Genomic DNA, 23,254 nt, shown 5'->3' with positions numbered 1-23,254 from the left:
GACAAACATTTATTGAGCAACTGCCTACTTGTTCCAAGTGGGACACTGGGCTAGACCCTGAGGATACAAAAATGAACAAGGCTCAGTCCCTAATCACAAGGAATTCACAGTCTAGTCGGGGAGAGGACACAAATGAGCAAGAAAAGTGACTGCTACATCAGTGCTCCAACAGATGTTACCCAGTGCTGAAGGAATCCAGGGGAGGGAGAGTCATCAGTTCTACAGAAAACAAGATATGGCATAAACCCTCACATAAGTGGTGGTGCCTGAGGAGGGTTCTAAGGGATGCATAGGAGTTTGCCAGTAGATGGTAGGGGAAGCTTCCAGCCTAAGAAAATAGGTTGAGAAAATATGCTTGGCAGAGGCCAATGTGTCATGAAGGATAGAGGGCAGAGCTGCTAGGGTGTGGCTCTGTGGGGTCATGGGGCAGGTGACACAGGATGAGTCCTGGGGCTGAGTATAGTCATACCTTTACTACGTTATCTGCTCCAGCCCCTGCCCTGGAGAGTTAGGGAAGTGGAATTGACATGAACTAAACAAGATGGCTTTTGGGTGAGGTTCCCCACCCAAGTTCAAGCAGAACAAATGTATGTGTCACGGGAAACAGTGTGACCAGGCCAGTGGGGCTGGCTGCGATCACTCTTGGGCGGGAAACCTGTCCCTGCCTTTGTGTGTCCTTGTTTATGTTTTGTGCTCGACTATCTCATGTCTCCTAAGCAAGCTCCTTGTCACAGCTCCAAGTCTGGCTTGCCTGATCTGAGGGAAAAGGAGAGTTGTCTGCGCTTGGATAAGGAAACCAGAGTGTTCTAGAGGCAGGACCAGGTTGCAGGGGGAAGAAGCCAGGACAGTTCTGGGCAGCTTCCCTGGCCCCGGTTCTGCTGGCCATTTCTATAATCTCTTGTCCATCCTGCTCCCTTCCCCACACCAGAGGCAACTGGACTCTGAGAGAAGCCCAAAACATTCTTTAATCCTGCCAAGGCTGGTCCCGCCCTCCCAGGAGATGCCTGCCTGGGGGAGAAGACATTCTCCCCCTCCTCAGAGCCCCTCTCCAGCAGAGGCAGAAGAGTTGGGGTCCACCAAGCCTGGAGGCGTTGGGCGGGGCCCCAGGGTGGCATAGGCAGGTGGAGGGGCTGTCAAGGCCAGGGTTGTCGCAGGGCCTGGTGGGACTGAGGAGGGCGAGGAGGGATGGGGGCAGAAACGGGAGGGGAGAGAGGAAGTTGGGGTGGAGGCCACCTCCCGGGCACCCCTGCCTCCTCGGCCTGGAGACCAGTATCGGCTGCGGAACCTCCGGAGCAGCATGAGGAATGTGATGACCAGAAGGTCGAAGATAAGCTCAGCCATCTCCACCACAGACAGCACGGAGGAGCCAAACCACAGGCTCCACTGGCTGCCCAGATTGGAGAGGAGGGTGACCATCTGTGAGGGGAGAAAAGCACACTGACCATTTGGGCGGGGAGCTCCGGGTGGGCTCCAGCAGGAGAGCCCATTCCTCTGTACTGGCCACCTCATTCATTTGTTCCCTCGCTGTGTTACCCCCCCACCCCCGACTCTTATCCAAGGCATGCCCGCCTGCACACCCTTCCCTGTGCCCCCAAACTTTATTCCCTCGCATCCTTCTTCCAACCCTCTCAAGCTCACCCTTGCTTCTGGGCTCCTTTCCTTGGTCTCCTGCATTCCAGGCCCAGGCACCTCTACCCCCTAATTTTCCCTGACAGCTAAGACCCTCCAAAAGAATCACAGTCTCAGGGAGCCAGGACATACTGTGACTGAAGGCGACTCGGAATTGGTTTTGTAGTTCAGCTCCTTGAAGAAGATGTTGAGTTTGGCAACTCCATTTCTTTGGGGCGTGGGTGGGAGGGGATAGGAATGACAGAGGATTATCTTCCGGGACTCGCAAATACCTTCCAATCAATGGTACCCACTCCTCTTTCCTTCCCATGGATCCCTTTCCGAGGGGCAGGACAGGGCAGCACTGACCTCTTGTTGTTGATGGTGTAATTGTTCTGTCGGGAGAGCATCTGGAAAACCCAGTCCTAGAAGGAATGGGGGTGTTAATGGGGCCACCCCCATCCTCCTCATGCTTACAGGGCTGGGCACGGTCTCATGGCCCTGACTACTGCCTCCCTCGCTTTACCTGGGATGTCACCGAGGGCCATCGCGCATATCCCGCAGAGAGCTGGTAGCTGGTCACACTGGAGGTACAGAAAGGTGCTCAGTGATAGGGTGAGGCTCTCCCACTCAAGGCTCCTCTGAGTATCCTGTTTTCTACCCAACCAGACAGTCAACAGCCCAACATGCGCCCCAGAAAGAGGACACTCACCTGCAAGGCTTCCGGCACTTGGTGAAACAGCCCAGGCGGTCCGAGGAGAAGGCATCTTGGAGCTTATAGTAGCAGTAACCTGTGGGTAGAGAGAATGCGTATTTTCCTAGGACCCCTCAACTTTCTCTAACCCACATCTAAGAGGTTCCCTGAGCACCCACTTTCCAAGAGCATCATGTGCATTAAAGCAATGCCTCCTATATAACAGCCCCAAAAAATGTTTCAGAAATTTAGCTAAGTCAGATAAAACATTAACAACTCATGCCTCTACATTATGCCTCTGTAAAGATGTAGGCCAGGGGCCTCCTTGGTGGCTCAAGGGATTAAGACGCAACCTATGACACTATCCACAGCCACAACAGCATGAGTTCGATCCCCGGCCAGGGAGCGACCCACCTGGAGCAGTAGACCTCTCCTGTCTCACCCGCTGCTCCCCTCAGCAGTGCATTTCAGTAGATCTGCCTGTTCTGCTCCCCACTCTGTCTCTGGTGAATCATCACCCCACGCACTTCTGGTCTACACCCCAGTTCTTCTACAAATAAATAAATCTTTCAAAGAAAGAAAAGCGGGGCCTCCCTGGTGGCACAAGGGGTTCAGTCTCAGCACTATGAAGCTATGTGCAGCCACTGCAGCACAATTTAGATCCCTGGCCAGGGAGCTACCCACACGGGTGCAGCAGACCTGTCCTGTCTCGCCCACTGCTCCCCTCAGCAGTGTATTTCAGTCATTCTGCCTGTTCTGTACCTCAGTCTGTCTCTGGTGAATCCTTTCACCACCCCCACCCCCAGCACCTCTGGCCTACACCCCAGTTCTTGTATGCATAAATAAAGCTTTTAAAAAAGAAAGAAAACACAGGCCAAGTAAAGGAAGGCAATCCTAAAGGATCACAGACCAAATGATTCTGTTTATATGCAATGCTCAGAATAGGCAAGTGTATAGAGACAGACAGCAAAGAATGCCAGGATGGGGGCAGGGTAGGGAGAGGCCCATGGGGCAGGGAACAGGACGTTTAGATGAATACATAGGTACAAAGTTTCTCCTTAGAGTGATAAAAATTTCTAAATTTGGTTGTGGCGATTGTTGCGTAATTCTATGTCTACTAACAACTACACTAAACTAAACTGAATTGTGCACGCTAAGTGGGTACCTTCTCCGGGCTAGGAATTATCTCTATAAAGTTGCTAAAAAGAGGGAGAGAATGGGTTTATGGAGCCTCCTCCTCCACTGTTTCCCAAGTTCTGAGGTTAGTTTGTCATTCTTGCTCTTTTAGTCACCCCCTCCAGAAGTCTCTCATCTCAGGGCTGGGGACCTGTAGGAAGACCTGGAGGCTGCTGAGCAGCAAGCAGTCCTAAGACACAAGGCAGACTGTGTTTAGCCGAGTTCCTCTCCCTCATCCTACAGCTTCTCAGCAGTCAGTATTCTTAGTCTCCTCTCACGGATCTTCAAACACACAACCACTTAGTAATCATTGTCGTGGGGAGCAGTGAGCCAGGAGCCCCTGATTGTCTCGGGACAGGACATCTTCTGGCTGGGCCCCCACTTGTTCATCCGTGAAGGGAGGAGGTGGGGCCTGGAACCGGATCTTCCCTCCAGCTCTGACGCATCAGCATCCTCCAAGGCTAGAGACACAGGACACGGGGCAATGGTGGGCGAGGGGGCAGGCCCGGGGAAGAAAGTAAGCAGGAGGTCAGTGCGGCCAGAGCTGGGACAAGGGTGGACACTGAATTCTGGGGACTGCAGTACCCCCAACCTGGTCCTCCAGCAAAGGTAAGCCCACCCCCTACTGTGGAGAGATGGGCCCAGGGAGCCCAGGGAGGAGGACCCCAATGGTGCCAGACAAAAGCATATGCACCCCAAAACCAACACTCTAATTTCTCTAGTTCCTTGTTTGAGATTTTCTTCCTCTCTCAGCTTCCTAGGGTAAAGCCTTCCTGATGAATAACTCAGCTGTATTGAAAAGGAAAAGAGGTCTGTCTACTCCTAGACAAGACCAGGGAAGAGATTCCAGGGTTCTCCAGTGTTTTCTGACTATGCCCTTCCCTAGGGAAACAATTCTTAAATAAGCAATTCCAGGATATGGATTTGGTTTACAAATGACAAGCCTACAACTATTGGAGGGTAATAGTACCTGTACTAGAAAACATACATAAAATGGAAGATTTTAGGGAATGAAACAGACACATAAAACTTCTAGTATGTTCTTCCTGCATCCAGCGCCTCAGGAGCAAGCGGGGAAGGGCCCATCAGAGCCTCTGAAGCCTCTGAAGCCTCAGCAGGCCCAGTGCGGAACCAGGGAAACTCCTCATGTGCTCTTCCTTCCTTAAGCTGAAGTTAGCTTTCAACAGGGCTGTTCCATTATAGACACACAGAAGCCAAAACAGAGAGAGAAACTCTGAGGGAGGAACAGAGAGAGAGGAGAGAGACAGGCAGTGAGAGGAAAACTGAGGCAGTGTCTCAAATAGGTAAACAAGAGAGGGAGGAAAAATGATTCCTTCGGGGGGAACCAGCCCCCACCTCCACCCCAAACAGGAGGCCTCGAGAGCTTGGAGGGCTTGGAAAAGTCCTAGCTCAGACAAGAGCCGGGGTGGGGGAGGCAGGAAGGCCCAGGAGTCGCACCCCAGGAGTCGTGCCTCCTGTAGTCACAGAACTCCACACCGTCAGGCCGAGGGTAGAAGATGTAGGCGCAGCCGCACTCCTTGATCATGCTCTCCTGGAAGCAGGAGTGAATGCACACCTGGAGGGGTGGGCGGTGAAGGGCAAAGAGGGTCAGACTGCCTGCCTGAAACAGCCCTGACAGGGCAGAGGAGAGCAGGGAATGCAAACAGCCCACAGTCCACCTCCACTCCTCTCTGCAGTGGTCTCCCCACCCCACACCCTCTGACTCTGCCCGATTCACAGTGCAGGCCTGGGAGGCGGTGCCCCATCAACTGGTGTGGCCCTCACCTGTTGCGTGTACTTGGAAGACTTGTAAAGGTTCTTCACAGGGACGTCACTGCCATCCTTAGTGCAGTCACCATAATCGCCCCCAAGTCTGTCCAGGGCTTCCTGCAAACCCCACAGACACAAAGAAGTCAGAGTTCAGTGCAAGCAGCCCAGCCTCTTCCTGAGTCCTGTCTTCTGTCTGGTCCCAAGTTGTGTCTCTCACCAGCCAGTCACCCCATCTGCCTCCCATTTCAAAACAAGCTCCCAGTGGCCCTCAATGCCTCAGTGCTACTTTCAAGGCCCCAAAAATCTGGACACAGCCTGCCCTGGATGCTTGTCCTGAATCCATTCTCAGCCCTCTCTCTCACTCCAGGTCCACTCCTCTGGGCCCAGCTTCCTAGTGCACATTCTGCCAAACCCTGCTCCTGAAGACCTCCTCATATTCAAGTACCACCACCCCCCCTCCCCACACCTGACCTTCCTCCACAGGCTTTTGGAGGCTAAGTCCACCGCCCTGCCCCTCTCCAATCTGAGGGTCTCCTCCCAGACTTGCAGTCAGCTCCTTGCCTTCCTCATGCTGATGGAGGTCTCCACACCAGGCCGCAAGTTAAAGCCGCCATCATCCATAAAGGCAGGCTCATCCTGGCCGTGCACCATGACCCTGGCCCCGGTCACCGTGGACAGCAGCGGGATGAAGTCGTTCTGCTCTGTGCGCACTGTCAGAGACAGACCTGGAGGCACAGAGGGAGTGGAGGAAGATGGAGCATTAGGGATGGAAACCCACTCCACACCTTGCTCTGTCTCTGATACTCCAAGGGGAGCAAGGCCAGGAAGACCTATAGACCAATCTGGCACCTGCCCCCCCCCAGTTGGATTCTGGAAGGGAGGCAGGAAGAACTGGGACAGGATTCCTATCACACCCGGAATGGACTTTAGGGTGCCTTTCTGGGTTAAAACAGGCATGAAGTGGTGAGGCACAGAGGGGCAGAGCATCTCGGGAATGCAAGCTCATGGTGGGCACATGCAGGTGGACAGGGCCAGCAGGGACAAAGGAAACATGGGCTTGCTCACCATTGTTGATTCCAGGCATGGATGACATCCAGAGGTTGGAGTTATTTTTGTCATTGAAAGTGTAGCAGTTGCCATACATTGGGTGGTGGAACTGAGAGTAATTCCTTATCAGAGAGAGAGCAAGAGTAGGGTCAGAGAAGAGAGTGTAATCACACAGGGAGAACAAAACTTTCACAATAGTTCATTTCCTGACCACCTAGGGGCTCTGTCCACACTCCCACCAATTGCCTACGTGGGCATCTTCCCCACATCACAGAAGAGGAAGCCAGGGCTCAGAGAGGTCAAACAGTTGCCCAAGGTCACACAAACAGTGAGGACAAAATTTCAGCTCCTGGCCCAGGCTCCTCCCACCAGGCCACATGACCTCACTGGCTTGGTGGCCTCTCTCCTTGTGTTGTGTTATGAAGACTCTTGCAATGTCCCCAGCTTCTCATGTATCTAAATCTTAGTTCTCCATTTAGATTGTGATCTTTTTACGGCCAGGCCACATCTCATGTACCTCTATATCATCTCTGGGTGAATTGCACAGATCTTGGCATATGGCAGATATAGGTGGTTGTTATAAATGGTTAATGAGTGGATTAAACAAATGCAGACATGGAAGGGAACAGGGCTAGAGGAGAGAGTGAGTTGGTGCTGAGATGGAGCCGAGAGGAAGAAGGTCAGGTCTCAAGGCAGGGACAAGACCATGTGCATCAGCAGGTCTCCCACCAGCAGGCCACAAGCTGGGCTGTGCAGGTTTTGAAACGGAGAGAAAGAATCACAGAGGCAGTTGCTGAAACAGGAATGCACTTTGTCATAAGTTCCCAAACAGAGAGGCTGTGTAGGGTTGTAGCGAGAGCCCAGACGGGAACCAAAGGGATCTGTGTTCTTAATACTCTGCCTCTTAAAGCTGGTAATGGGAGCAGGGACAGGAGAGAGAAGGGAGAGAAGGAACATGGGGTTTTTAGCCTGTGAGAGGCAGAGGAGGGATGGAAGGAAGCAGGAGGGAGAGGAAGGCTGGCTAGAGATTAGGAGTAGGCCTCTGCTTGTCTGATTTTTTTTTTTTAAAGATTTATTTATTTATGCATACAAGAGCTGGGGTACAGGCCAGAGATGCGGGGGGTGAGAGGATTCACCAGAGACAGAGTGAGTAACAGAACAGGCAGGCTGACTGAAACACATAGCTGAGGGGAGCAGCAGGCAAGTTAGGAGAGGTCTGCTGTGCCATGTGGGTAGCTCCCTGGCCGGCTGGGGATCGAACTCATGCTGCAGAGGCTGCGGATTGCTTCATAGTGTGTTGCTTAACCCCTTGTGCCACCAGGGAGGCTCTGCTTGTCTGATCTTAAGCAAGTCATTTTTTTTCTGTACTTATTCTCCCCTGCGAAAAATAAGGAGATTGGCGGTGCATGATTCCACTGGAATAGTCCTCAAAGAACAAATTGTTCTTCTCAAAGAACAAAGGCACAGAGGTGTGAAATATCAGTGCACATTCTAGAAGTTGCCAGGAAGCCTGCATTCAAGAAAGGATGGAAGAAGGGCTGCAGAAGCGACACAGGCCAGTCCCGAAGGGCCTGTGTGCCTGGCTCAGGGGGACAAGTATAATACAGTGGATACCCCCCATGGGCTGTACGGGGCAGGTGGAGTCAGTGGGCTAGATGGAGCAACAGGGATGAATCACAAAAACAGAGCTTAGGGGAAAGGAGATCTAGACCACAATACATGTATGCACACATGACCTACACATTTTGCAAAAACACAAGGTTAGGCGCATCACGAGAATACATGAGTAATGGCATGACATGAGGTGATGGGTAAGCACACAGACTCCAAGCTAGAGTCCTTCTAGTTAGAGCTAGAATCCTAGCTCTAACAAGTGTGCGCAGGGGGCTCGACCACATTTTCTAATCTCTCTGGGCTGGAGCTTCCTCACCTGTAAGTGGGGATAACAGTGAGGACTGGCCCCTCATAATGTGGGGCTAGTGAGGATTCAGTTACACTTAGGACAGTACTGAGCACTTAATACAAGCAATGTATGTTTGCTATTATAATTATAGGGATTCATTATGATGACCAAGATCAAAAAGACAATAAGGAGTAGAGGTTGTGATGAGTTTGCAGCTTTCACACACTGCTGTAGGGAATATAGATGGTACAGTCACTTGGAAAACAGCAGGGCAGTTCCTCAAAATAGTAAATATAGAATTACCATGTGACGTAGCAATTCCACTTCTAGGTACATACTAAAGAGAAACGAAAATCTACATGTGAACAAAAACCTGCACAGGAATGTTCACAGCAGCTTTGTGCATGATCGCCAAAAAGTGGAAACAACACAAATGTCCATCAACAAAGGAAACAATGGCACAACAAAATGTGGCATGGCTATACGATGGAATAGTATTTAGCCGTGAAAAAGAAGCACTGACACACACTGCAACCTTGAAAACATGGTAAGTGAAAGAAGCCAGATACAAAAGATCCCATATTGTATGATTCTACTTCTATGAAATGTCCACAGCAGGTACTCCACAGAGGCAGAAAGAAGGTGATTAGTGGAGATGGGGAAGGAGGAGGAAATGACTGCTAGTGAGCAGAGGGTTTCTTTGGGGTGGTGAAGAACATTTTCTAAAGTTAGAGATGATAGTTGCAGTTGCACAGTTCTGTGTATATAAAAACCACTGAATTGTACATATTAACAGGATGACTTTTATGGTATGTGAGTTATATCTCAATAAAGCTGTTATTGAAAATTCTAGAGAGAAGGGAAAAGGATTTGGAGGGGGGAAATGAGGGATGGAGTCATGATATAGAACTTCAGCTGGATCCTAAAGGTCATAAGGGCGTCCAGGGAGAGTAAACAGGACAAACTGGAATACTTAAGTCCAAAAAGTGAAGTAAGAAGAGTAAAGCATAAAGAAAGCTTCCTGCAGTTGCAGAATGAAAGCAGGATTTGGGGGTGGCGGGGGTTATAATAACCCAGACAAGAAATGATAAGGCTCTGAGCTAAGGAAATGACCTAAGTGTCAAGATGAACTCTGGACTTTCCGTTGGTGGGGACAGAGGAGCAGGAGGCACGCTAAAGGAGATGGGTGGGAAGGTGACAGGGAGACTTGGTGGCAAGTGTGGGCAGACCCAGGCTCAGGTACTGCTGTGTCTCACCTCCCAGCTGGCATCCTCTGTCCTCAAACAAACAAACTCCAGAGACAAGAACAAAACTAACTGTGGGCTGGGCAGAGCATGTGTACCAGGTGAGGAGTGGGGGTAGGAGCAGGTGACACCTGGCACCACTGTCATTCTGCAGTGACATTGGAGGGAAGGGCGCTCTGCAGAGTGGAGAGGCTGCCTTCTTCCTCAGCGTTCCTCAGCTAGGCAGAGGAAGCCGACAGCGCCTGAAAATTGAGGCACAGAAGTAGGGAGGGGAGGGCAGGCATCAGAGGCGATGGAAGGGGACCCCCCCCCTTACTCCTAATCTCCTAGTCCTCAGAGACCTCAGAGCCATCATGTCCTGTATGCAAGGACTTTATGGCAGGGGTCATAACAGAAAGGATGCCTGGTGGGCACTGCAGTAGAGTGGAGAGGGGCCCTTCACTAGGGTGGCCCAGTGACCTGGGACAATCATTCCACCTGCTTGAATGCCAGAGTCAGAGCCCCATTATTCAATGGCAGTTGACAACCTGCCTTCACACTTTTCTCATGCACCTTGCAAAACTCTTGAGGTGGGTATTATCATCATCTTTATTACTTGAGTAAAGTGCCAAAAGGGCAAGGATTATACACACACACACACACACACACACACTCACACACACACATACATTCCCCTCCTTTGGTGTATCCCAAAACTGTGACCAGCAAAGCCTAGATAGTCAAAAATATTGGTTGAATAAACATTGAATGAATCTCATTTTTTACCCTATTTTACATAGAAATAACCTCACAGAGTGAAATGCCCCTGGAAGGGATGGAGCAGAGCCAGAGCAGGAACTCAGGCTTCATCCCTTGCTTAATCCAAGCCATTTCCACCATCACTGCCCACCTGGCCTGTGAAGGTGGAGTATGGAACCAGATGACTTTCCAGGCACTTCTGGATTAGATGACAAAGAGCAGCCCACCCTCCTCAGGGTATGTGCAGGTAACTGGCTGGTTTTCTTTCAGATGCAGCCTTGCAGTGAGCAGCAAGCCCTGCAGGCTGATTGCTGGGGCAGAGGTTTGGACCCAGGTCCATGCTTCCCCCTCCTACCAGGTTATTTAGTCAACAAGCATTTCCTAGGTACGGGCTGGCCCAGGGAAAGAGTCTCCACCTCACCCCCCACCCCGCTCCTCCTCCCCAGGAGCACAAAGTCAGGCAGGATGGACTCACGCCTGGTTGCAGGATTCCTGGTTGAAGCGGCAGGTGTAGATGAAGTTGCCCAGTGCATCCTCCTCCAGGGTGGGAGAGGTAGCTGACAGCCGCGACAGAATGTTGATGTAGTGGAAGCGGTACCACTCCCTCACCGCGTCCACCCCTGATGAGTACGTCTGGTAGAAGCAGTCCGATTTGTTCTGGTTGCACTGGACACAGAGACCAGAAACTCAGAGGGCCAGCAGCAGGGACCCTCAACAGGGCAGTGCCAAGGAATCAATGGTCTGTGGTCCCCGGGATTGATAGACAGGCATGGGAGCCAGAAGTTAGGGAGATCAGAAGGCAGAAGGAAGCAGACATACCGAGAGAGAGGACCAGGACAGCAGACCAGAGAGTAAGGAATTAAGGGAGCAGCGGGGAGGAAACCAGAAGCTGTGAAACAGCGGTTTCTGCTGGAGGGCAGGGACGCTTCTCTCCCTTCCACTGAAAAGCAATCAAGGTTTGTCCCAGCAACAGAGCTGGAACTAGAATTCCTGTGTCCTGGAATTCTAGGACACTAAAGGGGGCCTTTGACACTAAAGGGGGCCTTTTCTTTTCCGGGGTGGGGGGCTGTTTTGTATGACTCTTTTTATTTATTTTTATTTTTTTTTAAATTCACCTAACCACACAAGAGCTGGGGTACAGGCCAGAGGTGTGGGGGATGAGAGGATTCACCAGAGACAGAGCAGGGAACAGAACAGGCAGACGGACTGAAACACACTGCTGAGGGGAGCGGCAGGAGAGGTCTGCTGCGCCATGTGGGTATCTCCCTGTCTGGCCCGGGGATGGAACCCGAGCTGCCGAGGCTGCAGACAGCTTCATAGGTTGCGTCTTCACCCCTTGTGCCACAGGGAGGCCCTGTATGAATCTTTTTAAAGGGGGGGTTTCTTCTTCCCTCGGATTCTCTCCCATTTCCTCTAATCTCCCTTTTATTTCTATAAACTTTTTTTTTAATTCTCCTTTTTACTGTCTCCTTACTCCGTGTCTTTGGCTGGCAGAGTCTCGGTTCCCCGTGACACCGGAGGGGAGGGTCCCAACGGAGCCCCCCAGTGGGAGACGAATTCAGAAAAGCGCATTTGCTGCCACTGGAGACTTGACTCCCCTGGGCTTCGCCGCTCTCACAGAGGGGAGCCCCCAAGCTGCGGATGCTATTTAATTTGGGCGCCAAGGTCCGTGCGAATAGCGCGGCTGCAGAGTCGGGGTGGGGAGAGGGAGCCCCGCCCGAGTGTGGGCGTCACCAGGCTTGGGCGCGCGCGGGCGCGGGGTGTCTGGGGGGCGGGGAGTGGGAGGGCGGAGGGGCGGGGAGTGGGGGCGGGGGGGCCCCGGGGCGGGGCTCACCATCTGGAAGCCGATCTTCCAGTCCTTCCTGTTCACTTGCGGGCCGTTGTCGCGCACGCTGGAGGCGGCGCTGCGGGCGCGGCGCGGCGGGGGCGGGGCCGGCAGGCGCTGCAGGGGGTGCGGCAGGGGGGCGCGGAGCCCCGGCGGGCGCGGGGATGGGCCCCCAGGGTGCTGGAGGAGTTGTACTTGTAGAGGTCGAAGAGCGTCTGCTCCGTGATGCGGTCCAGCTCCTCCAGCTCCTCTTTGACTTCCTTGTACCTGGGAGGGCGATGCGAAGAGGGGCGCGCTGGGGGGTGGCCTTGCGCGCTGGGGGTGGCCTCGCGCGCTGGGGGTGGCCTCGCACGGGCCCCTGCCCCTCCCGGCCTCAGGGTCCTCACGGTCACCGGGGAGGTGGATCATGACGGAGAGAGCGGCGGGGAGGGGCGCTGGTGTCTGCGGGCGATGGGGGGGGGCGGGGGAGGGGAGATGACAGGCGTGCCCGCGGGGACGTGGGGCGACGGGGAGCCCCGTGGGGATGCCGTCCATTGCCGTCTGTTTGTCGTCAGGGAGAGGTGAGAGGCGCCCGTCAGTGAGCCGCACCCCGCCCACTCGGCCTGGCCGCGGAGGGAACCCGGAACTTGTCTGTCTTTTCCCGAGGTCTGAGGGGGGCACGGGGTGGGGGGGGGTGGGGGGTTGGTGAGAAGCTTGGGCTAGACCTCGGCGGCGGTGTGAGGCCCACCGCCCGGCCCGCCTGATCCCCTCTGGCACATTCTCTCTCTCTCTTTTTTTTTTTTAAGATTTATTTATTTATGCATACAAGAGCTGGGGTACAGGCCAGAGATGAGGGGTGAGTGGATTCACCAGAGACAGAGCGGGGAGTAGAACAGGCAGACTGACTGAAATACACTGCTGAGGGCAGCAGTGGCCCAGACAGGAGAGGTCTGCTGTGCCATGTGGGTAGCTCCCTGGCCGGCTGGGATCCATAAAACTGTGCTGCCCAGGCTGTGGATTGCCTCATAGCGCCGTGCTTAACCCCTTGCGCCACCAGGGAAGCCCTCCTCTGGCACATTCTTAATCAGACATTCTCAACAGCACTTCTTGGATGGCCAGAGGATCTGTACAATTACCTGTGCTCCGCACTCCACTTTCTCTCCGGTTGAGTTTCGGGTGGGGCTCAAACACCCTAAGTTAAACACTGCTCAGTTTATCACATTCCTTCTGAACATAGGCGCTACTGCAGACTCCATTGTGAGAGCTCAAAACACCCTTAGGGACAAAATCCACCAAAACAAAACAAACTCGCCTAAAACTAATAAACAGTGTTGCAGGGCACAAAACAAATGTGCAAAAATGAATGTGTATTTTTACATATTAGCAAGAAAATATTGGAAATTGTGTTTTGTGAACTACAAAAACAGCACCCTGCGAAATACCACATCAAATACTAGGAATAAATCTAATGAAAAACAGCCAAGACCTCTGTCTGCAAACCCTCCTGGCACAAAGGCCAAAATAAGAAGTTATGTATGTTCATGGATCAGAAGTTCAAATAGTTCAGATTTATCCCAAATTGATGTTTAGATTCAACACAATCCCTATGAGAATTTTTTTTAAAGATTGATTTGTTATTTATGCATACAATAAATGGGATGCAGGCCAGAGGTGAGGGAGTGAGAGGATTCACCAGAGACAGAGTGGGGAGCAGAACAGGAAGAATGACTGGAATACACTGCTGAGGGGAGCTGCAGGTGAGATAGGATAGGTCAGGTCTGCTGCGCCATGTGGGTCACCTCCCTGACAGGGATCAAACTCATGCTACAGTGGCTTCAGATAGCTTCATAGTGCTGAGACTTAACCCCTGTGCCACCAGGGAGGCCCCCTATGAATTCAGCAGACATTTTTAAAGAAATTGACAGGTTGATTCAAAGATTTATATGAAGATGGGGGAAAAAAAAAAACCAATAATCTAGAATGGCCCAAATAAGCTTGGAATAGAAGAGCAAAGCTGGAGTACTTATTCTACCTGACATTAAGACTTTCTATAAAGCCACAAGAATCAAAACAGTGTAGTATAGTGTAAGGACAGACAATAAATCAATGGAACAGACTAGAATCCAGAAATAAATTCACCCATATATAGTCAACTGATTTTTGGTCAAGGTACTAATTCCATTCAATGGGGAAAATAATTTTTTTAAACTTGATGCTGGAATATCTAGATACTGAATGGAGGGAAAAAAGAACCTCAACCCCTACCTTTGACTACATACAAAAATTATATCGACATGGATCACAGACCTAAACACAAAATTCAGAACCATTAAGATTCCAGATCTTCAGGATGTTGGAGTAAGCCAAATTTCTTGGAATAAATAATATCTAAGGAAAAACTCATACTGAAATATAAAAACTTCATATAAATCAAAAAGAAAAAGATAAATTGGGCCTCCCCGGTGGTGCAGCGGTTGAGCGCTGGGTTGCGAAGCTGCCCGCAGCCTCTGCAGCACCGGTTCGATCCCCGGCTGCTCCCCGGCCACCAAAAGAGGGTCCCACATGGCGCGCAGGCCTCTCCTGCCGCCCGCTGCTCCCCTCAGCAGTGTACTTCTGTCCTTTTGCCTGCTCTGCTCCTCGCTCTGGCTCTGGTGAATTCTCTCACCCTCCCGCACTTCTGACTGTACCCAGTGCTTGTATAAATAAATAAAAATAAATCTTTTTTAAAAAAAAAAAAAGATAAGTTGTTTCAAAAATGAACCCAGAAATATACTAGAGGACACCAACATAGTCCTCAGAGAAATGAAAATTAAAACTATAATGAAGTACCATTTAAACATCCATTAAGCTAAAAGATAGTCAAATGTGGAGGGGTGGAGAGAAGAAACCAGAATTGCTGCTGGAGTGAGTTTAAAATGGTACAACTAAGTCAGAGGACCAGTTGGTAGTTGTATGAATATCTACTTTATAGCCCAGCAATCTAACCGATGACAATTTTACCCAATTCCACTCCTAACTACTTACCTAAGAGTAATGAAATATAAAGGTTTGGGGCCTCCCTTGTGGCACAAGGGGTTAAGACGCAACCTATGGAGCTGTCTGCAGTCACTGCAGCACAAGTTCAATCCCCAGCCAGTGGTAGGGAAGCAACCCACATGGTGCTGTAGACCTTTCCTGACTCACCCGCTGCTCCCCTCAGCAGTGTACTTCAGTCAATCTGTCTGTTGTATTCTCACTCTGTCTCTGGTGAGTCCTCTCACCCCCCACAGCTCTGGCCTGCATCCCAGTTCTTATATGCTAAATAAATAAATCATAAAAAAAAAGAAAGAAAGAAAGCATAAAGACTTGTACATGAATGTTCCATAGCAGCTTTCGTCACAATAGCCAAAAGACTGGAAGCAACACAAATGTCCATCAATACCACTCAACAATAAAAAGTGAACAAGACAAGCTTAAAATGGGAGAATTTCAGAAACATTAAGTTAAGCAAAATAAGTTAGACCCACTTATTGAACAAGTTGAATTACCAGAAAATTCAACTTGTTTGATCCCATTTATATGAAATCTAAGAACAGATAAAATTAATCGACGCTGATAGAAATCAGAAAATGCTTATGGGAGGACAGTAAGTGGGAATTCAAAGAGGTATCAAGTAACGGAAATGTTCAGTGTCTTGATAGTCAAACTCAATAAACACCTAAGATTTCTGCATTTCATTACATGCAAATTATATCTCAATTAAAGAAAGAGTTGCATATGGTGCTGGACCCCACTCACCAGAGATTCAAGATTGAGTGGATCTGCAGTGGGGTCCAGTCAAGGTTGTCTTTAGAAGCGCCCCGGGGGTCCTAATGTACAGATAGCTACATGGACTATAGTCTAGTCCGATCTTCATTGTGTTCCTCCACAATCTCCATTTCTATCCCTTTCTTAAAAGTCTAGCTAGCTGGGCCCTGTCAGCTCTACCTCTCCCTTCTCTTCTCATAGGAGAAAATGCAACTCAGGTTGAAAGTGCATGTTTGACATTTGGGGAGACTTGCTTGTTACTGGTAATTAAAAGAACAGCAATAATAGCCAGCATTTATTGAGCAGTTACTATGAGCCAGGCTCGGTGGTATTAGAATATACATTATTTAATTTCCTCTCGAGGGTAATTCAGCATGCTAATACCCACTGTCATATTAGACACTAATACCATTGTCGTTACCTCTTCTAGGTGAAAAACCTGAAATAAGGTGACTTATCAAGGTCACAGGTTAGGGAACAGGTCAGAAAGCATTGTGACCTCCACACTCCCTTCCATTCGGTGCCCGCTACCTCCAGCTATTTTAGGAGGTTGGTGTGGGTGCCTAGAAAGAGCACCAGAGCCAGAGTCCCCTGAATAAGAGTCCTGGGGTTCTGGCCTCACACATTCTATACATGTAACATTAGTAAGTAACCCATCTTCAGTTTCCTCATCTTTAAAATGGATATAACACTAGATCTGCCTACTCCCATGAAGTTCTTCAAGAGTTAAATGAGAAAATACACGAAACACAAAGCATCGAATGTCAGAAAGACACAGATAAGAACCTGCAGGCCAGGAAACTGAAGTGACTTCCTCGTGGTCACATAGGAAGAATCTAAGTCTAAGTGGCTGGATTTATTTCCACAGCAGGAGCTACACATCTCTGGCTGGGCCTCCCTTTCCACCACTTCCCCCAAACAGTCTCAAGTGCCTCTGTGCCTTCTTCTGCCTTCTACACCACCCTCATTCACAAACCAGTTCCAAGCTATGTCACTTCTCCAGCACATCACCTGCTGTCCCCTAGGCCAGCCTCTCCCTCAGGGGTCCTCATCACTCCCTCCTGCCTCTCCCTGAAAGGTTCAGGTGAGCCCCCTATCACTCCCCTTCTGTGACAAGGTCCCAGGAAAGGCCAGGCTCCAGACAGAACTCCCTCACTCTTTTCTCTTCCCGTTTCTGGCTTAAGGCAGGAAGAAGTATTCCCTTTTGGTTTCCCTTTCCCTGCCTTCAGTTGACACCTACAGTAAGAGAACTGACCACTGAGTAAAACACACTAATGATACCAGATCTCGTCCTGGAAATAGGAGGGCCCTAGCAAGAGGGTCTGGCCAGGGGTAAAGAATGCCTGCAAGGGGCTTCAGCAAGACAGTCTGGCCCTTCTAACCCTGACCACCTGCCCTACTCTTGGTAGCCTCCTCTATAAGAGCCCACACCCAGCTACTCAGAAACCCCTACGAGAGTTTTCTTTTTTTTTCTTTAAAGATTTATTTATTTATTTATTTATTTATACAAGCACTGGGTACAGTCAGAAGCGCGGGAGGGTGAGAGAATTCACCAGAGCCAGAGCGGGGAGCAGAGCAGGCAGAAGGACCGAAGTACACTGCTGAGGGGAGCAGCGGGCGGCAGGAGAGGTCTGCGCGCCATGCGGGACCCTCCTCTGGTGGCCGGGGAGCAGCCGGGGATCGAACCGGCACTGCAGAGGCAGCGGGCAGCTTCGCAACCCACCGCTCAACCGCTGCGCCACTGGGGAGGCCCCCTATGAGGGTATTCTTAACCAGCATTCTGGAAGTACTAGGCAGAGCTGGGCACCAGAAACTCATCAGCTTCCTCCCCTGCCAGTGTGCATCTGGAAACCTAGCCTTCTTCCTCCTTCCTGCAGGGACCACTTAGAAGCCTTGACTTCCCTTCCTTTCACCTCAGTCCCAGCCCTGTCTCCTCCAACCTGTACACACACAGCCCCAGCGGCGCGCCCCCTCCCCTGGGCCCTATGCACTCAGCCTACACCATAATGTACCCACAGCCAGATTCCTCGCCAGCAGCCCCTGTATAGTCAGTGGTACTGACCTCTCAGGAATTTTATCCTGACTGCGATATTTTTTGTTGTTGTTGTTGTTTTGTTTTGTTTTAGATTTGTTTATTTATACAAGCACCAGGTACAGTCAGAAGCACGGGAGGGTGAGAGAATTCACCAGAGACAGAGCGGGGAACAGAACAGGCAGACTGACAAAGTACACTGCTGAGGGGAGCAGCGGGCGGCAAGAGAGGTCTGCGTGCCATGCGGGACCCTCGCTGGGGGCCGGGGATTCAACTGGCGCTGCAGAGGCTGCAGGTAGCTTCACAGCCCAGCGCTCAACCGCTGTGCCACCAGGGGAGGCCCCTGACTGCAATGTTTTAAGAGCCACAAATGTTCACAAACAAATGATCGGAAGACAGACAGACGGTCAGGGTGGTAATAGCTTTAGAAATCATTTCATCCAAGGAAAATTTGCTGGAACTAAGTTCTAATCCACTTAGCAGATCACATCCGAGCTCGCCACTGTTCACGTAGTTAACCTTAGAGACGCTGCTCTCTTCTGGACCTGTCTCACCATCTATAAAATGGAAGTATTCGTAGTGCTGCTGCATGAGATTGTTATGAAGGTTCAATGTGTTATTGTGTGAAAAGCACTGAGAAAAACAGCTGGCAGAGTAGGTACTGTATAACTGCGGCTGTTGGTATTATTATTATTACTTTATCGGAAAAGAAAGCGAAGCTGACACAAGATAACATAGCCCACTACTTATCTACCGCATGACTTTGTGGTCTTAACCAAAAGTGGAGGCTGAGACCAGATTTTAGCTCTGACTCCTCCACTGAACAGCTGAGTGACCTTTGCAAGCCTCTATGCTTCTTACCTAAACCGCTTGTTAGAAGAATCAAAATGTCATAGTGGACTTTGCAAACCACCACAGTTACTGGGTCGTAGGTGCTTCCTATTTGCCCCTTGGGCAAAGGAGATATCTTTAGGGTTATTTCAAAAACACAGAAGCCAGGCTGGAGCCCAAGCGTTGTGAGGTAAACTACAGCTTTACCTCAGGAAGCATTCTCTCTCTTTTTTTTTTTTTTAAGATTTATTTATTTATGCATACAAGAACTGGGGTGTAGGCTAGAGGTGCAGGGTGGTGATAAGAGGATTCACCAGAGAAAGAGTGGGAAACAGAACAGGCAGACTGACTGAAATACACTGTTGAGGGGAGCAGCGTGCGAGACAGGACATGTCTCCTGAGCCATGTGGGTAGCTCCCTGGCTGGGATCGAAACTCATGTTGTCATGGCTGGCAATAGATAGCTTGATAGTGCTGTGTCTTTAAGCCCTGTGCCACCAGGGAGGTCCCTCAGGAAGCATTTTCTAACAGCGATGCCACAGAGGGAGGGGGTTCCTGACAGGAGGAGTCCATCACTGGGAGGGGTATTCCGCCCTAAGAGCCTGGGCTTTCTGTCCTTGCCAGGCCGCCCACAGAGCCTGTTTCCGGTTCCTGAAGGAAGCCGGTCTCCCTGCCAGTGTTAGGGATGGACAGCCTAGCTCAGAGTCCCCTCTTTGGGGACTTACTCTTCTCCTCCTCCCATTCCTGCTGCCAGGTTCCCTGCTCTGCCAGGAAGGAAGAAACCATGACCTGCTTCATTGTTTAAGAATTTAGGGCTGTTTTCTGTGGATATGGCTATGACCAGCCCTCTCCCTTGGATGCAAAAGCCCTTTGTTGCCCAGAAAGAAAGACCCAACCTTCACAATGGGTTCTTGGCACTTCCCTGCTGCGTATAAGGTCTTCAGCCCTGTCCCCTTCCTGAAGTTACAAAACAACCTGAGACCCACCCCACCCCACCTCCTCCTTTTTCTCCCTCCCCCTCTGCTGGGTCTGTCAGCAGGTAAGCAGCCCTGGCCTGACTTTATCTCTCCAGATATCTCCAGAGTTCCTCTGTCTGTCCACTGATTCCCTCCCTTCCTTGCTCCTCCTGCAGGGCTTCTTCATCTCACCTCGGCTTCCTGCACTGGCTGGTGGTCTCCAGCAGTTACACTTGTCACCCCCCACCAGGCTGCATTAGCCTGTTCACCCACCTCTGCCCTTGAGCAGAAGTCACCAGCCCTGGACCCCTCCCTCCAGCACTCTGGACAGGTACCCCTTCCACTTCCTGCTGCTCTTCTCTATGGGCCCCTACTAGCTGCCAACCCTGATGCTTTGCCTGGCCCCTTCTGACAGCTGAGGGAAGAATGAGTTTTGGGATCAAACACATTTGCTTTGTGACTCAGCTGCTAACCTGGGTAAACTTGGGCAAGTCACTTAACCTCTCTGCGTCTCAGTCTCCTCACCTCTAAAATGGAGGTGATAGGGCCTCTCTGCTGGCACAGGCAGTTGAGCGTCGCCGCACTGTGAAGCTGTCAGCAGCCTCTGCAGCGTGGGTTCGATCCCAGCCGGCCGGCAAGAATCCCACATAGCAAAGCAGACCTCTCCTGTCTTGCCCGCTGCTCCCCTCAGTGGTGTATTTCTTCAGTCTGCCTGTTCTGTTCCCCGCTCTGTCTCTGGTGAATCCTCTCACCCTCCCTCTCACAGAGATCTTCAGTGAGGATTAAGTAATTTAATACAAAAATTTCATTTATATTTATGGTAATTTGTAAAAATGTTGGGCACATGTTAAATATTCAGTGTTACTTATGGTGGTTGTAATTTTTATTATTTCCTGTGTGACCTTGCTTTAATTATTTCACCTCAGTTTCCTCTTCTGCACAATGGAAATAATAATCCCCACCTCCATGGACTTTAGGATTAAATGGAGCATGTTTATAAAGCACCCAGTGCAGTCAGGCACATCACAGGTGTTCAAGATTCTTCCCCGGTGCTGGGGAGCCTCCTTGGCTCCTGTCCTTCTGGGAGCTCTCCCCTCCACCCCCAAATCCTGCAGCAGCCTTCACATAGGAGGACTGCTTTCTATGTGGACTCCTGTCTCCCAAGCTGCAGACCCCCACCCCCCACCCCCCACTCCCGGAGCCAGGAGCTTTAGTTTCCATTTCCAGGAGCATTTTTCCTGGACTGTCCAGGGACTGTCTAAGACTGCAGAAACTATGCAGGTCCCAACCTATTCACCCCTACCCTCTCCATCTCTCACCCACATCTTCCAGCCACAAATATTTACTGAGCCTGCTCTCCTCCCTATGGTCCCTCCCACCTGCCTGCTCTCTGCTCCCTGCTGGGCCAGCACCTCTCCTTCTACCACAACCCCCAGGGAAAGACTAGAGCAGGGCAGCCATGGAGGTCAAGAGGAAGAGGAGAGAAACAAAGCACACAAGCACCAGGAAAACAGAAATGAGGGTAGGAATCAAAGAGAGCCCAGGGATGAGATACAAACATCTGATTGGAAATTTTCCTTCCTGTTCTACATCTTGGGTATTCAGTGGATGGAGGAGTGTGTGATCAGGCAAGCAGGGTGAGTCACAGCTCAGTCACTATCTCTGTGACCTTGAGACTTGTCTCCCTTTCCTTCAGTTTCCTCAAGTGCAAAATTGGGATAATGATCCCGCCTGGCAGGATTGTTGTGAGCACTAGTGGAGATGCCTGCAGAGTACTTAGCAGGGTCCAGTGCAGAAAGCAGCTTCTTAGTAAATGGCCCCTTAGCTTGTACATTACACGGAGATTGAGCAATTATTTTGGGGGGTAGTTTTTTTCTCTTCAAGGCAGTTTGTCCCAAACCCTGGTTTGTCCACAACACACCTCTGAACACAATAGGAAATGTGGTCTCCACCCCGCCAATATTTGACTAGTCCCAACCATCCATAACCACACAAACAAACACGCAATAGGTTTGCTCACGCACACTCATACAATCACACATGTGATATGCACTCATAAATCTCACACTCCTTGAAGCAGACTATAACTCACACAATTTTTATTATACTTATCACGGAGTGCTGCAGTTATTTGTTTCTATGCCTATCTCTTGCATCTCATTTTATATTTTATCTTTCATTCCCTAGCAAAGTGACTGGCCTTCAATAGCGATAGTATGAATGATGAACCAGCCCACCTGCCAGGTGCCTAGCACTGTGTCTGGCTTACCGCAGGTGTTCTGTGCCTGAGTGAACACACATAAAAGTTACGCGTACACACCCATTCTGCCTCCCTTTCTTCTCCATGGTTACCACGCTCTCTGGCTTCTGGATCACAAACTGGCAAAGAGCAGTGATGAAACCCAAAACTTCAGGACACACCCAAGCACTTAAAAGTCAAGCACCTGGGCAAGCGAACTGGGCAGCCTGGCAGGGGTCCCCCTGCTTTGTATTCTGTCCATTTCTCCTTCTGGTTCTGTAACTCCACGCCCAGCTTGAGGCTCAGGGATTGCTCTGTCAACCCCCACTTTGCTTTCTCCAAAACAGCCCCTGCGTTCCCACCATCCACAGCCCGGGGCACTGCCAAGACCTCACCTGTCCACCAGATTCTTCTCTTGCATGCGGGGGCTATTCTTTGCCCTCCTCTGGTTCCAGGAAAGGGAATGAGAGGGTTTCAACCCTGCCCTTTTGGAAGTCATCAGCATCTCACCTCCCAGGCACTCCCGGCCACACCCTCCCACTCCGGCAGGAAGAAGCTGACAGGAGAGGAGGGCATTACCAGTCCACAACCACACTCTGGATAAGCCTGGGGCACTAGGAAGCCTCCTCTGGGCAAAGCTCAAGTCTGGGCTCCCTATCTTGCCCAAAGGGACGTCGGACTGGGTCTTTAGGGGAACACCTTGCATCACCTCCTGCCCCTGGGCCTGAGGGTCTGCCCACCCATGGACACCTTGGTGCCCGGGTATCTCCTGAGTGGCAGAGAGACCACTCACCTGTAGGGATTGAGGGTGCAGACTGTCACGGCCGGGAAGACAAGCTTGTCGGAGTTGAGGTTGATGTTGAGGCTGACGGGGTAGCTGAAGTACTCTCCGAACAGCAGGCCGAACTGCCAGTACATCATGCCGAAGGTGCAGAGCCAGAGCACAGCCCAGAAGGCCGTCTTCATGCGGTTGTGCTGGGAGCACACCAGGCGGATGGCGCCATGGATGGTGGTGTTGTTGCAGAAGAACTGGAAGAGCTCTCGGTAGGAGCGGTGGAACTCAATCAGGGCCTCCTCCTCTTCCGTGGGCTGCCGGGGGGCCTCCGGTTCGGGGCCCAGCCCCTGCTCCTCTCGCTTGTCTCCCTTCATGAGCCCTGGGGTGAGAGCAGGAGGAGGAGGGTCAGGGCCCCGACTCCGGGCAGCCTTCTCTATCATCACCCGGACCCCAGAACAAGGCTGCTCCTGGCCATGCCCACATCCTTCCCGAGGCCACTTGGTCCACTTGGTGCGCTCCTCCCTCCCTCTGCCTTCCTGGGAGGCAGCTGGCCTGCCCAGTCAAGGTTAGAAGAGCTGGGGCTGGGCTCGCCCGGAGCGGTCACCCCTCTGCTTCTCTGATAAGGTCACCTTTTCGTGCCCAGGACCTCCCT

General features: G+C 51.1%; 1 protein-coding gene across 1 annotated transcript; it reads right to left on the bottom strand.

Annotated features, from left to right (window-relative positions):
- On the bottom strand, window positions 1-23,203 carry SCNN1A (sodium channel epithelial 1 subunit alpha). Its single transcript, XM_037514500.2, is given in 13 exon segments — window positions 1-1,416; window positions 1,762-1,837; window positions 1,978-2,033; window positions 2,135-2,192; window positions 2,321-2,399; window positions 4,937-5,054; window positions 5,264-5,365; window positions 5,810-5,973; window positions 6,314-6,417; window positions 10,656-10,846; window positions 12,015-12,154; window positions 12,157-12,272; window positions 22,621-23,203. Coding segments are annotated over 13 exon segments (2,007 nt in total). The 5' UTR covers window positions 23,043-23,203; the 3' UTR covers window positions 1-1,035.
- Window positions 23,204-23,254: the final 51 nt, after the last annotated feature.

This window comes from Talpa occidentalis, unplaced genomic scaffold (assembly GCF_014898055.3).
Source record: "Talpa occidentalis isolate TD23 unplaced genomic scaffold, MPIMG_talOcc4v2.1 talOcc4.16, whole genome shotgun sequence".
In the NCBI taxonomy this organism is placed as follows: domain Eukaryota; kingdom Metazoa; phylum Chordata; class Mammalia; order Eulipotyphla; family Talpidae; genus Talpa; species Talpa occidentalis.
The sequence above is the reverse complement of the archived record's forward strand: the minus strand, read 5'-3'. Positions and strand labels throughout refer to the sequence as shown.